Below are 16,015 nucleotides of genomic sequence, written 5' to 3' on the forward strand. Positions count from 1 at the left end.
CCTCTCCACCCTCCCTCTCCCTCCCTCCTCTCTCCCCCCTCCCCCCCTCACCTTGCAGGCCACTCTGTGTGGGCAGAGTTTCCCAAAGCCCAATGGTGGCTGGATCCTACGAAGCAGAGTAACAACATCCAGATGTTTGATTCGACCCCTGCAGAGCGAGAGATCAGAGAACACGTTAACAGCCTGGAGAATGCAGGGTGTGTGTACACAGACCAGGGAATTCGGGGTGTATGTATACAGACCGGGGACCTGCAAGGTGTGTGTACACAGACCGGGGCAGGATGTGTGTACACAGACCGGGGATCTGCAGGGTGTGTGTGCACAGACTGGGGACCTGCAGGGTGCGTGTACACAGACCGGGGACCTGCAGGGTGTGTGTACACAGACCAGGGAATTCGGGGTGTATGTATACAGACCGGGGACCTGCAAGGTGTGTGTACACAGACCGGGGCAGGGTGTGTGTACACAGACCGGGGCAGTGTGTGTGTACACAGACCGGGGCATGGTGCGTGTACACAGACCGGGGCAGGGTGCGTGTACACAGACCGGGGCAGGGTGTGTGTACACAGACCGGGGCAGTGTGCGTGTACACAGACCGGGGCAGGGTGCGTGTACACAGACCGGGGCAGGGTGCGTGTACACAGACCGAGGCAGGGTGCGTGTACACAGACTGGGGCAGGGTGTGTGTACACAGACCGGGGCAGGGTGTGTGTACACAGACCGGGGCAGTGTGTGTGTACACAGATCGGGGCAGGGTGTGTGTACACAGACCGGGGCAGGGTGCCTGTACACAGACCGGGGCAGTGTGTGTGTACACAGACCGGGGCAGGGTGCGTGTACACAGACCGGGGCAGTGTGTGTGTACACAGACCAGGGCAGGGTGCGTGTACACAGACTGGGGCAGCGTGCGTGTACACAGACCTCTGAAGGTGGCATGACAGGTTGATGAGACTGTTAAACACCATGGGCCGCCCCGACCTGTGTGAGAACACCACCACAGGCCGGGGCTGTAAATAGAGCAGGAGCACCGGCCCTGGAACATCATGGCGGAGGAGCGGCGAGGGATTGTACGGGGCCCAGGAGAGCCCAGGGCCCAGGGGCCCAGGCCCAGACCACACTGTGCGATATGTGGGCGCTCTGGGTCCGTGCAGCAGAGCTGGTCCTGGTTAACCCTTTGCCCCTGGACCGAGACCTCGCTCTGTCGAACCCGTGTGGTGGCTGGTGTACAACGGTCACCCCACGTTAAAACAATCCACCCACAGGCATCTTCCACCCTTCAGGATGTAGTTCGGGATCGGGAATATCGGGTCCTTCACTGAAACATCGGGGAACGGGTGTGGAAGCAAGTCATGCTCGATCGAAGGACTGCCTATGATGATGATGAGGCTGTTAAAGAGGCAGATGGGATCCTGGCCTTTATAATCAGAGGTATAGAGTACAAAAGACCAGGGGTGGGCCCCAGTCGGAGTAGTGTGACCAATTCAGGGCCCCGCACTGTGGGGAGGGTGTGAAGGCCTCGGAGAGGGTGAAGGGGAGATTGACCCGAACAGTCCCGGGGGATGAGGGACTGAGTGTTGGGCCTGGATTACGGGGTTCGAGTCTCTGGAGCTGGGGCTGGAACCCACGACCTAATGAAAGGGGGGGGGAGAGAGAGAGAGAGCGAGGGAGGTGTGCTGGGGTCCCACACTCCGCCCGCAGACACAACCCATCGGGAAAAGTGACTGAGCGGCCTCGATATCAGCCGCTGTTGGTGGGGCCTTGTTGTGTCACCTCCCCGACGTTTGATCCAAACAGCGACTGAACCTCATGGGCCTTATAGCAATTTAGCGCTCTGGGAGTTCCGGAGGATGGGGCGGGCGCCATACGGATGCAGGTCCCCCTCCTCCCCCCCCGCCCCACCAACCATCGCGGGATCTTACTTTGCCTCCGGGTCATATTCCGACCAGATCCTCTTGAACTCATCCAGGTGATGGGGGCCGAGGATCGACCAATCGCGGGTCAGGTAGTCGAAATTGTCCATGATGACGGCCACGAATAAATTAATAATCTGCAGTGGGGGAGGGGAGAACAATCGATCAATCAGAGCGGTCCAGCGAAGGTTCACCAGACTGATTCCCGGGATGGGGGGATTGTCCGAGGAGCAGAGATTGAGCAGACTGGGCCGATACTCTCTGGAGTTCAGAAGAATGGGAGGTGATCTCACTGAAACGTGTCGGATTGTGAGGGGGATTGACGGGGTAGGTGCAGGGAGGATGTTTCCACCCCGGGGCTGGGGAGTCTAGAACCAGGGGTCACACAGTCTCAGGATAAGGGCTCGGACATTTAGGACTGAGATGAGGAGGAATTTCTTCACTCAGAGGGAGGTGAATCTTTGGAACTCTCTGCCCCAGAGGGCTCTGGAGGCTCAGTCGTTGAGTATATTCAAGGCTGAGATCGGTGGATTTTTGGGCTCGAGGGGAATCGAGGGATCGGGCGGGGAAGTGGAGTTGGGGTCAAAGATCAGCCGCGATCTGATTGGATGGTGGGTCAGGCTCGAGGGGCCGAATGGCCGACTACTGCTCCTGTTTCTGTAAAAGGTGGTGGTTTCCAACTCTGGTCAGACATAGAATCCGTGCCCCTCCGACAGTGCGGCACTCCCTCAGTACTGCCCCTCCGACAGTGCGGCACTCCCTCAGTACCGCCCCTCCGACAGTGCAGCACTCCCTCAGTACTGCCCCTCCGACAGTGCAGCACTCCCTCAGTACTGCCCCTCCGACAGTGCGGCACTCCCTCAGTACTGCCCCTCCGACAGTGCGGCACTCCCTCAGTACCGCCCTCCGACAGTGCGGCACTCCCTCAGTACCGCCCCTCCGACAGTGCGGCACTCCCTCAGTACTGCCCCTCCGACAGTGCGGCACTCCCTCAGTACTGCCCCTCCGACAGTGCGGCACTCCCTCAGTACTGCCCCTCCGACAGTGCGGCACTCCCTCAGTACTGCCCCTCCGACAGTGCGGCACTCCCTCAGTACTGCCCCTCCGACAGTGCGGCACTCCCTCAGTACCGCCCTCCGACAGTGCGGCACTCCCTCAGTACTGCCCCTCCGACAGTGCGGCACTCCCTCAGTACTGCCCCTCCGACAGTGCGGCGCTCCCTCAGTACCGCCCCTCCGACAGTGCGGTGCTCCCTCAGTACTGCCCCTCCGACAGTGCGGCACTCCCTCAGTACTGCCCCTCCGACAGTGAGGCACTCCCTCAGTACTGCCCCTCCGACAGTGCGGCGCTCCCTCAGTACTGCCCCTCCGACAGTGCGGCGCTCCCTCAGTACCGCCCCTCCGACAGTGCGGCACTCCCTCAGTACTGCCCCTCCGACAGTGAGGCACTCCCTCAGTACTGCCCCTCCGACAGTGCGGCGCTCCCTCAGTACCGCCCCTCCGACAGTGCGGCGCTCCCTCAGTACCGCCCCTCCGACAGTGCGGGGCTCCCTCAGTACTGCCCCTCCGACAGTGCGGGGTCCCTCAGTACTGCCCCTCCGACAGTGCGGCGCTCCCTCAGTACCGCCCCTCCGACAGTGCGGTGCTCCCTCAGTACTGCCCCTCCGACAGTGCGGCACTCCCTCAGTACTGCCCCTCCGACAGTGAGGCACTCCCTCAGTACTGCCCCTCCGACAGTGCGGCGCTCCCTCAGTACTGCCCCTCCGACAGTGCGGCGCTCCCTCAGTACCGCCCCTCCGACAGTGCGGCACTCCCTCAGTACTGCCCCTCCGACAGTGAGGCACTCCCTCAGTACTGCCCCTCCGACAGTGCGGCGCTCCCTCAGTACCGCCCCTCCGACAGTGCGGCGCTCCCTCAGTACCGCCCCTCCGACAGTGCGGGGCTCCCTCAGTACTGCCCCTCCGACAGTGCGGGGTCCCTCAGTACTGCCCCTCCGACAGTGCGGCGCTCCCTCAGTACTGCCCCTCCGACAGTGCGGGGCTCCCTCAGTACTGCCCCTCCGACAGCGCGGTGCACCCTCAGTACTGGCCCTCCGACAGTGCGGCGCTCCCTCAGTACTGGCCCTCCGACAGTGCGGCACTCCCTCAGTACCGCCCCTCTGGCAGCGCGGCGCTCCCTCAGTACTGCCCCTCCGACAGTGCGGCACTCCCTCAGTACTGCCCCTCCGACAGTGCGGCGCTCCTTCAGTACTGCCCCTCCGACAGTGCGGCGCTCCCTCAGTACCTCCCCTCCGACAGCGCGGTGCTCCCTCAGTACTGGCCCCGGGGGAGTACTGGGCTGGATCATGGGGCTCGAACACGTGTTGAATCCGAGGCGAGTATGGGAGAGCCGACTACCTGCTGAATGAAGCAGGGTTCCCGAGGAGCTGGGAGCGGTGCTGCTGGAGTCCCTTGCTTACCAGGAAGGCACACAGCATGAAGAAACTGATGAAGTATATGATGGCGAAGTTACTCCCACACGTGAACTCCTCTCCTGGCCCGTAGTCGGACTCTGGATCGCACTTCTTCCCCGGCAGGCTGGCCAGCATGATCTCCTGCCAGGCCTCTCCTGTCGCACACCTGCCCATGCCAAGCACAACAAGGGTCAGCTCCTGTTGGGATTTACACTGGCAAAGTCCGATGTAATCAAGTCACGCTGCAGTTCCAGCCTCCCACCTCTGGTGGCGCTATATGGCTCTCCCAGATTCCCCGCCTCTACTGTGGACCCCACTCCATTGACGTGCCGCCCCCGCCCCCTCAGTGACTAACACCATCCCCTGTCAGGGATCCCCCATGAATGGCCACCCACCACTCGCCCCCCCTCCCCGCCTCCTTACCTGAAGAGGAGGAGCACAGACTGAGGGAAGGTTTGAAAGTTGTTGTTCATATTGATCTCCGTGTGGTCCTGCATGGCGATCTTCCCGAACGTCTGCAGAGAGGAAGCAGGAGAGTCAGCATTGGGAAACCAAGCTTGCTTTTGGACATCCTCCGAGACCGCCCCTCCGTCAGTGCTCCCTCAGTACCGCCCCTCCGTCAGTGCGGCACTCCCTCAGTACCTCCCCTCCGTCAGTGCGGCACTCCCTCAGTACCTCCCCTCTGACAGTGCGGGGCTCCCTCAGTCCCGCCCCGCCGACAGTGCGGCGCTCCCTCAGTACTGCCCCTCCGACAGTGCTCCCTCAGTACCGCCCCTCCGTCAGTGCTCCCTCAGTACTGCCTCTCCGACAGTGCGGCACTCCCTCAGTACCGCCCCTCCGACAGTGCGGGGCTCCCTCAGTACTGCCCCTCCGACAGTGCGGGGCTCCCTCAGTACTGCCCCTCCGACAGTGCGGGGCTCCCTCAGTTCTGCCCCTCCGTCAGTGCTCCCTCAGTACTGCCTCTCCGACAGTGCGGCACTCCCTCAGTACCGCCCCTCCGACAGTGCGGGGCTCCCTCAGTACTGCCCCTCCGACAGTGCGGGGCTCCCTCAGTTCTGCCCCTCCGTCAGTGCTCCCTCAGTACCGCCCCTCCGACAGTGCGGCGCTCCCTCAGTACCGCCCCTCCGACAGTGCGGCACTCCCTCAGTACCGCCCCTCCGACAGTGCGGCGCTCCCTCAGTACCGCCCCTCCGACAGTGCGGCACACCCTCAGTACTGCCCCTCCGACAGTGCGGGGCTCCCTCAGTACTGCCCCTCCGACAGTGCGGCGCTCCCTCAGTACTGCCCCTCCGACAGTGCGGCACACCCTCAGTACCGCCCCTCCGACAGTGCGGCACTCCCTCAGTACCGCCCCTCCGACAGTGCGGGGCTCCCTCAGTCCCGCCCCTCCGACAGTGCGGGGCTCTCTCAGTACCGCCCCTCCGACAGTGCGGCGCTCCCTCAGTACCGCCCCTCCGACAGTGCGGGGCTCCCTCAGTCCCGCCCCTCCGACAGTGCGGGGCTCTCTCAGTACCGCCCCTCCGACAGTGCGGCACTCTCTCAGTACCGCCCCTCCGACAGTGCGGCACTCTCTCAGTACCGCCCCTCTGACAGTGCAGCGCTCCCACAGTACTGCCCCTCCGACAGTGCGGTGCTCCCTCAGTACTGCCCCTCTGAAAGTGCAGCACTCCCTCAGTACCGCCCCTCCGACAGTGCGGTGCTCCCTCAGTACTGCCCCTCCGACAGTGTGGCGCTCCCTCAGTACTGCCCCTCCGACAGTGCAGCGCTCCCACAGTACTGCCCCTCCGACAGTGCGGCGCTCCCTCAGTACTGCCCCTCCGACAGTGCGGCACTCCCTCAGTACTGCCCCTCCGACAGTGCGGCACTCCCTCAGTACCACCCCTCCGACAGTGCTCCCTCAGTACCGCCCCTCCGACATTGCGGCACTCCCTCAGTACTGCCCCTCCGACAGTGCGGGGCTCCCTTAGTACCGCCCCTCTGACAGTGCGGGGCTCCCTCAGTACCGCCCCTCCGACAGTGCGGTAGTACTGGTGCCGGGGAAGTGTTGGGCCTGGGCCTTCCGACTTGGGAGAGAGGAATGTGACAAAGCGATGAGGGGGCCGTGTGAGCCGAAACCAGTTACTGGGGGCCTTTTGACTGGTTGCTAAGGAGCCTGGTGAAGATTGCTGGCTTGAGCCTGGTTGCTGGGGAGGCCTGGTTTCTGCGGGGGGGGCCTGGTTGCTAGGGGCGCCTGGTTGCTAGGGGGGGGGCCTGGTTGCTAGAGGCGGACTAGTTGCTAGGGGGACCTGGTTGTTTGGGGGCCCGGGTTGTTGAGGGGGGCCTGGTTGCTGGGCGGGGTCTGGTTGTTGGGGAGGGCCTGGTTGCTAGGGGGGGGTCCTGCTGGCTAGGGGGAGGGGCCTGGTTGCTAGGGGGATCTGGTTGCTAGGGGGGGCCTGATTGCTAGGGAGGGCCTGGTTGTTGCGGGGGCCTGGTTGTTGGGGGGACCTGGTTGCTAGGGGGGGTCCTACTGGCTAGGGGAAGGGGCCTGGTTGCTAGGGGGGGCCTGGTTGCTGGGGGGTGGGGCCTGGTTGTTGTGGGGGAACCTGGTTGTTGGGGGGAACATGGTTGTTGGGGTAGACTGGTTGCTAGAGGGGGCCTGGTTGTTGGGGGGGCCTGGTTGCTGTGGGGGGGCCTGGTTGCTGGGGAGGGCTTGGTTGTTGGGGGGACCTGGTTGCTGGGGAGGGCCTGGTTGTTGGGGGGGCCTGGTTGTTGGGGGGTCCTGGATGTTGGGGGGGACTGGTTGCTAGAGGGGGCCTGGTTGTTGGGGGGACCTGATTGCTGTGGGGGGGCCTGGTTGCTGGGGAGGGCCTGGTTGTTGGGGGGGGCCTGGTTGTTGGGGGGTCCTGGATGTTGGGGGGGACTGGTTGCTAGAGGGGGCCTGGTTGTTGGGGGGACCTGATTGCTGTGGGGGGGCTTGGTTGCTGTGGGGGGCCTGGTTGTTGGGGAGGGCCTGGTTGTTGGGGGGGCCTGGTTGCTGGGGAGGGCCTGGTTGTTGGGGGGGCCTGGTTGCTGGGGAGGGCCTGGTTGTTGTGGGGGGGCATGGTTGCTGGGGAGGGCCTGGTTGTTGGGGGGGCCTGGTTGCTGGGGAGGGCCTGGTTGTTGGGGGGGCATGGTTGCTGGGGAGGGCCTGGTTGTTGGGGGGGCCTGGTTGTTGGGGGGGCCTGGATGTTGCGGGGGACTGGTTGCTAGAGGGGGCCTGGTTGTTGATGGGGCCTGGTTGTTGGGGGGGCCTGGTTGCTGGGGAGGGCCTGGTTGTTGGGGGGGCCTGGTTGTTGGGAGGGCCTGGTTGTTGGGAGGGCCTGGTTGCTGTGGGGGGGCCTGGTTGTTGGGAGGGCCTGGTTGTTGGGGGGGCCTGGTTGCTAGGGGAGGGCCTGGTTGTTGGGGGGGCCTGGTTGCTGTGGGGGGGCCTGGTTGTTGGGGGAGCCTGGTTGTTGGGGGGGCCTGGTTGCTAGGGGAGGGCCTGGTTGTTGGGGGGGCCTGGTTGCTGTGGGGGGGCCTGGTTGTTGGGAGGGCCTGGTTGTTGGGGGGGCCTGGTTGCTAGGGGAGGGCCTGGTTGTTGGAGGGGGCCTGGTTGCTGTGGGGGGGCCTGGTTGTTGGGGGAGCCTGGTTGTTGGGAGGGCCTGGTTGCTAGAGGGGGCCTGGTTGGATGATGTGGAATCTATATGGGTAGAGCTGCAGAACACCAAAGGGCAAAAAACGTTAGTGGGAGTTGTGTACAGACCTCCAAACAGTAGTAGTGATGTTGGGGAGGGCATCAAACAGGAAATTAGGGGTGCGTGCAATAAAGGTGCAGCAGTTATAATGGGTGACTTTAATATGCACATAGATTGGGCTAACCAAACTGGAAGCAATACGGTGGAGGAGGATTTTCTGGAGTGCATAAGGGATGGTTTTTTAGACCAATATGTCGAGGAACCAACTAGGGGGGAGGCCATCTTAGACTGGGTGTTATGTAATGAGAAAGGATTAATTAGCAATCTCGTTGTGCGAGGCCCCTTGGGGAAGAGTGACCATAATATGGTGGAATTCTGCATTAGGATGGAGAATGAAACAGTTAATTCAGAGACCATGGTCCAGAACTTAAAGAAGGCTAACTTTGAAGGTATGAGGCGTGAATTGGCTGAGATGGATTGGCGAATGATACTTAAGGGGTTGACTGTGGATGGGCAATGGCAGACATTTAGAGACCGCATGGATGAACTACAACAATTGTACATTCCTGTCTGGCATAGAAATAAAAAAGGGAAGGTGGCTCAACCGTGGCTATCAAGGGAAATCAGGGATAGTATTAAAGCCAAGGAAGTGGCATACAAATTGGCCAGAAATAGCAGCGAACCTGGGGACTGGGAGAAATTTAGAACTCAGCAGAGGAGGACAAAGGGTTTGATTAGGGCAGGGAAAATGGAGTATGAGAAGAAGCTTGCAGGGAACATTAAGACGGATTGCAAAAGTTTCTATAGATATGTAAAGAGAAAAAGGTTAGTAAAGACAAACGTAGGTCCCCTGCAGTCAGAATCAGGGGAAGTCATAACGGGGAACAAAGAAATGGCGGACCAATTGAACAAGTACTTTGGTTCGGTATTCACGAAGGAGGACACGAACAACCTTCCGGTTATAAAAGGGGTCGGGGGGTCTAGTAAGGAGGAGGAACTGAGGGAAATCCTTATTAGCCGGGAAATTGTGTTGGGGAAATTGATGGGATTGAAGGCCGATAAATCCCCAGGGCCTGATGGACTGCATCCCAGAGTACTTAAGGAGGTGGCCTTGGAAATAGTGGATGCGTTGACAGTCATTTTCCAACATTCCATTGACTCTGGATCAGTTCCTATGGAGTGGAGGGTAGCCAATGTAACCCCACTTTTTAAAAAAGGAGGGAGAGAGAAAACAGGGAATTATAGACCGGTCAGCCTGACATCGGTAGTGGGTAAAATGATGGAATCAATTATTAAGGATGTCATAGCAGTGCATTTGGAAAGAGGTGACATGATAGGTCCAAGTCAGCATGGATTTGTGAAAGGGAAATCATGCTTGACAAATCTTCTGGAATTTTTTGAGGATGTTTCCAGTAGAGTGGATAAGGGAGAACCAGTTGATGTGGTATATTTGGACTTTCAGAAGGCGTTCGACAAGGTCCCACACAAGAGATTGATGTGCAAAGTTAGAGCACATGGGATTGGGGGTAGTGTACTGACATGGATTGAGAACTGGTTGTCAGACAGGAAGCAAAGAGTAGGAGTAAATGGGTACTTTTCAGAATGGCAGGCAGTGACTAGTGGGGTACCGCAAGGTTCTGTGCTGGGGCCCCAGCTGTTTACACTGTACATTAATGATTTAGATGAGGGGATTAAATGTAGTATCTCCAAATTTGCGGATGACACTAAGTTGGGTGGCAGTGTGAGCTGCGAGGAGGATGCTGTGAGGCTGCAGAGCGACTTGGATAGGTTAGGTGAGTGGGCAAATGCATGGCAGATGAAGTATAATGTGGATAAATGTGAGGTTATCCACTTTGGTGGTAAAAACAGAGAGACAGACTATTATCTGAATGGTGACAGATTAGGAAAAGGGGAGGTGCAAAGAGACCTGGGTGTCATGGTACATCAGTCATTGAAGGTTGGCATGCAGGTGCAGCAGGCGGTTAAGAAAGCAAATGGCATGTTGGCCTTCATAGCAAGGGGATTTGAGTACAGGGGCAGGGAGGTGTTGCTACAGTTGTACAGGGCATTGGTGAGGCCACACCTGGAGTATTGTGTACAGTTTTGGTCTCCTAACCTGAGGAAGGACATTCTTGCTATTGAGGGAGTGCAGCGAAGGTTCACCAGACTGATTCCCGGGATGGCGGGACTGACCTATCAAGAAAGACTCGATCAACTGGGCTTGTATTCACTGGAGTTCAGAAGAATGAGAGGGGACCTCATAGAAACATATAAAATTCTGACGGGGTTAGACAGGTTAGATGCAGGAAGAATGTTCCCAATGTTGGGGAAGTCCAGAACCAGGGGTCACAGTCTAAGGATAAGGGGTAAGCCATTTAGGACCGAGATGCGGAGGAACTTCTTCACCCAGAGAGTGGTGAACCTGTGGAATTCTCTACCACAGAAAGTTGTTGAGGCCAATTCACTAAATATATTCAAAAAGGAGTTAGATGAGGTCCTTACTGCTAGGGGGATCAAGGGGTATGGCGAGAAAGCAGGAATGGGGTACTGAAGTTGAATGTTCAGCCATGAACTCATTGAATGGCGGTGCAGGCTAGAAGGGCCGAATGGCCTACTCCTGCACCTATTTTCTATGTTTCTATGTCTATGTTTCTATGTTGCTGGGGGGGCCTGGTTGCTAGGGGAGGCCCGGAGACAAGGAGTTGTTGATCCGTACCTGCATTCCGATCACCGAGTAGATGAAGAAGATCATGGCGATCAGCAGAGCGACATAGGGCAGGGCCTGCGATGGGAGAGCGAGAGAGAGAGTCCTTTCATTGTAGAGCCAAACACAGTCCTGCAGATCAATGGGACTCACTCAATCCCTCCCCAGTTCCCCCTCCAGGGTCGCGGAGCCCTATTGATAGCAGCGGAAGCTGACGTGTGAGCTGGTGATCCGGGATACCCTGCCCAGGAAGGAGCTCCCCACTTCTACCCCACCGAACAGGCAGAGACATCTCCCACAGCCCAGACTGGAACAAGTGAACCTCCTGCCCGGTGACACAGAGCTTCAGCGACTGAACCCCTCGGCACTCTGCACACATCTCCCCCGATCGATTCCTGCCCCCTTCTCCCAGGGCAGGTACAGGGGGTTAGATACAGAGTAAAGCTCCCTCTACACTGTCCCATCAAACACTCCCAGGGCAGGTGCAGGGGGTTAGATACAGAGTAAAGCTCCCTCTACACTGTCCCATCAAACACTCCCAGGGCAGGTACAGGGGGTTAGATACAGAGTAAAGCTCCCTCGACACTGTCCCATCAAACACTCCCAGGGCAGGCACAGCACGGGGTTAGATACAGAGTAAAGCTCCCTCGACACTGTCCCATCAAACACTGCCAGGGCAGGTGCAGGGGGTTAGATACAGAGTAAAGCTCCCTCTACACTGTCCCATCAAACACTCCCAGGGCAGTTACAGGGGGTTAGATACAGAGTAAAGCTCCCTCTACACTGTCCCATCAAACACGCCTGGGACAGGTACAGGGGGTTAGATACAGAGTAAAGCTCCCTCTACACTGTCCCATCAAACACTCCCAGGGCAGGTACAGGGGGTTAGATACAGAGTAAAGCTCCCTCTACACTGTCCCCTCAAACCCTCCCAGGGCAGGTACAGGGGGTTAGATACAGAGTAAAGCTCTCTCTACACTGTCCCCTCAAACACTCCCAGGGCAGGTACAGTGGGTTAGATACAGATTAAAGCTCCCTCTACACTGTCCCATCAAACACTCCCAGGGCAGGTACAGGGAGTTAGATACAGAGTAAAGCTCCCTCTATACTGTCCCATCAAACACTCCCAGGGCAGGTACAGGGGGTTAGATACAGAGTAAAGCTCCCTCCATACTGTCCCATCAAACACTGCCAGGGCGGGTACAGGGGATTAGATAGAGTAACGCTCCCTGTACACAGACTGGGCCGTTGCTCTCTCTGCTCACGGACCTGGAATGATTTGATGAATGTCCAGAGGAGGGTCCGGATTCCTTCCCCTTTGCTCAGCAGCTTGACAAGGCGCATCACACGGAAGAGTCGGAAGAAGGTGATGGAGATCCGGGAGCTGTCCTCCGAGCTCTGAGCGAGGCGGCAGCGGAGAGTAAGGGAACACAGGTCAGTGCTGATCATTGGCAAGTCGCCCGACGCATTCATCCCCAACAGTCACACTTGGCGCAAATCCCATCATGTCAGCTGTGGCTCAGGGGGTCTCGCTCTCTGAGTCAGAAGGTCGTGGGTTCGAGCCCCATAACCCAGGCCCAACACTCCCCCGGCGGCAGTACTGAGGGAGCACCGCACTGTCGGAGGGGCGGTACTGAGGGAGTGCCGCACTGTCGGAGGGGCGGTACTGAGGGAGCGCCGCACTGTCGGAGGGGCAGTACTGAGGGAGCACCGCACTGTCGGAGGGGCGGTACTGAGGGAGCCCCGCACTGTCGGACGGGCAGTACTGAGGGAGCCCCGCACTGTCGGAGGGGCAGTACTGAGGGAGCGCCGTACTGTCGGACGGGCAGTACTGAGGGAGCCCCGCACTGTCGGAGGGGCAGTACTGAGGGAGCGCCGTACTGTCGGACGGGCAGTACTGAGGGAGCCCCGCACTGTCGGAGGGGCAGTACTGAGGGAGCGCCGCACTGTCGGAGGGGCAGTACTGAGGGAGTGCCGTACTGTCGGACGGGCAGTACTGAGGGAGCACCGCACTGATGGAGGGACAGTACTGAGGGAGCACCGCACTGTCGGAGGGGCGGTACTGAGGGAGCCCCGCACTGTCGGAGGGGCGGTACTGAGGGAGCTCCGCACTGTCGGAGGGGCGGTACTGAGGGAGCCCCGCACTGTCGGAGGGGCGGTACTGAGGGAGTGCTGCACTGTCGGAGGGGCAGTATTGAGGGAGCCCCGCACTGTCGGAGGGGCAGTACTGAGGGAGTGCTGCACTGTCGGAGGGGCAGTACTGAGGGAGCCCCGCACTGTCAGAGGGGCAGTACTGAGGGAGTGCCGCACTGTCGGAGGGGCAGTACTGAGGGAGTGCTGCACTGTTGGAGGGGCAGTACTGAGGGAGCCCCGCACTGTCGGAGGGGCAGTACTGAGGGAGTGCCGCACTGTCGGAGGGGCAGTACTGAGGGAGTGCCGCACTGTCGGAGGGGCGGTACTGAGGGAGTGCCGCACTGTCGAAGGGGCGGTACTGAGGGAGTGCCGCACTGTCGAAGGGGCGGTACTGAGGGAGTGGAGGAATGCGAGACTTATTGCTTTGACGTTGCGCACGTCACCCTGTGTGTGGGACAGACACTCGCTGAGATTAAGGAGTCGCGATATTACCTCACCAACATGGCCACCGTTCTGCGACAGGATGGAGCGATGAAACGAGAGAGGTGGACAGTTCCAGGAAGGTGGTGATGAGGAGGATGAAATGATGGTGATAATAAGTTCCATGGACACAGATTGAAAACGAGAATGGAATGAAAAACAACAGGAGACATTCGCACATCAGAGAACAATGTTATACAGTGCTCACAATATAAATATTCAGGAACAGGTACCCGGGAGTGAGTTACAGGCTGGAATCTAATCGAGGGGTTCGGGGGGGTTTATATATAGAATAACAGATACCCGGGAGTGAGTTACAGGCTGGAATCTAATCGAGGGGTTCGGGGGGGTTTATATATAGAATAACAGATACCCGGGAGTGAGATACAGGCTGGAATCTAATCGAGGGGTTCGGGAGGTTTATATATAGAATAACAGATACCCGGGAGTGAGATACAGGCTGGAGTATAATCGAGGAGTTCGGGGGGTTTATATATCAAATAACAGATACCCGGGAGTGATATACAGGCTGGAATCTAATCGAGGGATTTGGGGGGTTTATATATTGTGTAATTGTGAGCTCAGATACACCGTGAATTAGCTCTGAGAAGCATTGACCATAACTGTGAGGTTATGATGGAGAGGGGGTCTGGGGGCTGGGGGCCCGGGGGAGGTGTGGGTAGAAGAGGGACTGTCACTGACAGAGTCTCTCCCTGTGTCTCTCCTGAACAGGCCGGGTGTACTCACGTTAAACTCGGTGACAGCGATGTCCATCACACTCCCCACAACGATCAAAGCATCAAATGTGTTCCAGGCATCACAGAAATAATGCTGCAGTCCCAGTGATCAGAGCAGAGGGAGAGAGAGAGAGGGGGGGGGGACAGAGGCGGGTGGGGGGAGAGGGGGCGGGAGAGAGAGGGAGGGGGACAGACAGAGGGAGGTAAAGGGGTTGGGGGGAGGGGGCGGGAGAGAGAGGGAGGGGGACAGACAGAGGGAGGTAAAGGGGTTGGGGGGAGGGGGACAGACAGAGGGGGGTAAGGGGGTGGGGGGAGGGGGCGGGAGAGAGGGCGGAGGGGGAGAGACAGAAGGGGGTTGGGGGGAGGGGACGGGAGAGAGAGGGAGGGGGACAGACAGAGGGGGGTAAGGGGGTTGGGGGAAGGGGGCGGGAAAGAGAGGGAGGGGGACAGACAGAGGGGGATGGGAGAGAGAGGGAGCGGGACAGACAGAGGGAGGTAAGGGGGTTGGGGGGCGGGGGCAGGAGAGAGAGGGAGGGGGAGAGACAGAGGGGGGAGGGGCGGGTGGGAGTGAGAGGGACAGAGAGAGGGAGTGGGGAGAGGGATGGAGGGTGGAGAGAGGGATGGAGGGGGAGAGGGAGAAAAGGGCGGTGGGGGAGAGTGAGAGAGGGGGAAGAGACCGAGAGAGAGAGAGCCAGAGAGTCGAGGACAGAGAGAGAGAGAGTAGGCAAGAGCCGGAGAGTCAGTGAGTCCAACAGACACAAGAAGAGACGTAGAAGGAGAGAGAGAAAATGTCAGACACACAGATACTTACACAGACCGACCAGGACACATTATTACAGATTATTATTCACAATGGTGTCCTGGCGAACATTTATCCTCAAACAATATTTCTACAATAGATTGTCGGGATAATCCTTCCCTACATTACAACGGGGGGACAGCAGGGGGGTTGTGGGGGGGGTGAAGGGCAGCACGGGGGGCCCAGGAGAGGCGAGGGCCCAGGGGCCCAGGAGAGGCGAGGGCCCAGGGGCCCAGGGACCAGCCCACACTGCGATATGTGTACACACTGGGTCCGTGCAGCAGAGCAGGTCTCCAGGCGTCCTGGTTAACCCTTGCCCCTGGACCAAGACCTCGCTCTGTCGAACCCGTGTGGTGGCTGATGTGCAACGGTCACTCCACGTTAAAACAATCCACCCACAGGCATCTTCCACCCTTCAGGATGTAGTTCGGGATCGGGAATATCGGGTCCTTCACTGAAACGTGAACTTTTTGACGTGGACAGGAGTGGTCCTCGCTCCGAGGGGCTGCCGATGGTGAAGATAAATACACCTTCTTGGTGTTGAGCATGACTTACTTTAGGTTTGAAGGCGAGGAGTTTTAGGATCATCTCCACTGTGAAGAGGCCGGTGAAGACCATGTTTAATATATCCATGACATAGTTAAACGGATCGGATTGCTCATAGTGCTGCAACGCAAAATGGATTCACCGTTAATACAGATTAAAGACCCTTCGTTACTCCGATAGGCTCGAGGACCTTGATCGGTTTACATTACCGCAGTGTGGAGGTACTGAGGGAGCCCCGCATTGTCGGAGGGGCGGTACTGAGGGAGTGCCGTACTGTCGGAGGGGCGGTACTGAGGGAGTGCCGCACTGTCGGAGGGGCGATACTGAGGGAGCACTGACGGAGGGGCGGTACTGAGGGAGCACTGACGGAGGGGCAGTACTGAGGGAGTGCCGCACGGTCGGAGGGGCAGTACTGAGGGAGCACCGCACTGTCGGAGGGGCAGTACTGAGGGAGCGCCACACTGTCGGAGGGGCAGTACTGAGGGAGTGCCGCACTGTCGGAGGGGCAGTACTGAGAGAGCCCCGCACTGTCGGAGGGGCAGTACTGAGGGAGCGCCGCACTG

At 59.1% G+C, this 16,015-nt stretch overlaps 1 protein-coding gene across 9 annotated transcripts in view; it reads right to left on the minus strand.

Annotated features, from left to right (window-relative positions):
- cacna1fb (calcium channel, voltage-dependent, L type, alpha 1F subunit) overlaps positions 1-16,015 on the minus strand; it is a 263,577-nt gene that overhangs the window by 27,798 nt on the left and 219,764 nt on the right. For 6 of the 9 annotated variants that reach the window (XR_011591270.1, XM_070872741.1, XM_070872737.1 and 3 more), the window contains 9 exons: positions 15,462-15,572; positions 14,118-14,201; positions 13,383-13,403; positions 12,027-12,155; positions 10,770-10,835; positions 4,785-4,876; positions 4,368-4,527; positions 1,920-2,047; positions 52-148 (listed from right to left, as the gene is read on the minus strand). Coding sequence is in view for 8 of the 9 variants with exons in the window: in XM_070872741.1 (XP_070728842.1) it covers positions 52-148; positions 1,920-2,047; positions 4,368-4,527; positions 4,785-4,876; positions 10,770-10,835; positions 12,027-12,155; positions 13,383-13,403; positions 14,118-14,201; positions 15,462-15,572 (888 nt within the window). In the remaining variant the exon portion in view is untranslated. The remainder of the gene's footprint in view (positions 1-51; positions 149-1,919; positions 2,048-4,367; positions 4,528-4,784; positions 4,877-10,769; positions 10,836-12,026; positions 12,156-13,382; positions 13,404-14,117; positions 14,202-15,461; positions 15,573-16,015) is intronic. The other 3 variants (XM_070872738.1, XM_070872739.1, XM_070872742.1) reach the window with 3 other exon arrangements.

Source organism: Pristiophorus japonicus, unplaced genomic scaffold (genome assembly GCF_044704955.1).
Source record: "Pristiophorus japonicus isolate sPriJap1 unplaced genomic scaffold, sPriJap1.hap1 HAP1_SCAFFOLD_356, whole genome shotgun sequence".
NCBI classification, from domain to species: domain Eukaryota; kingdom Metazoa; phylum Chordata; class Chondrichthyes; family Pristiophoridae; genus Pristiophorus; species Pristiophorus japonicus.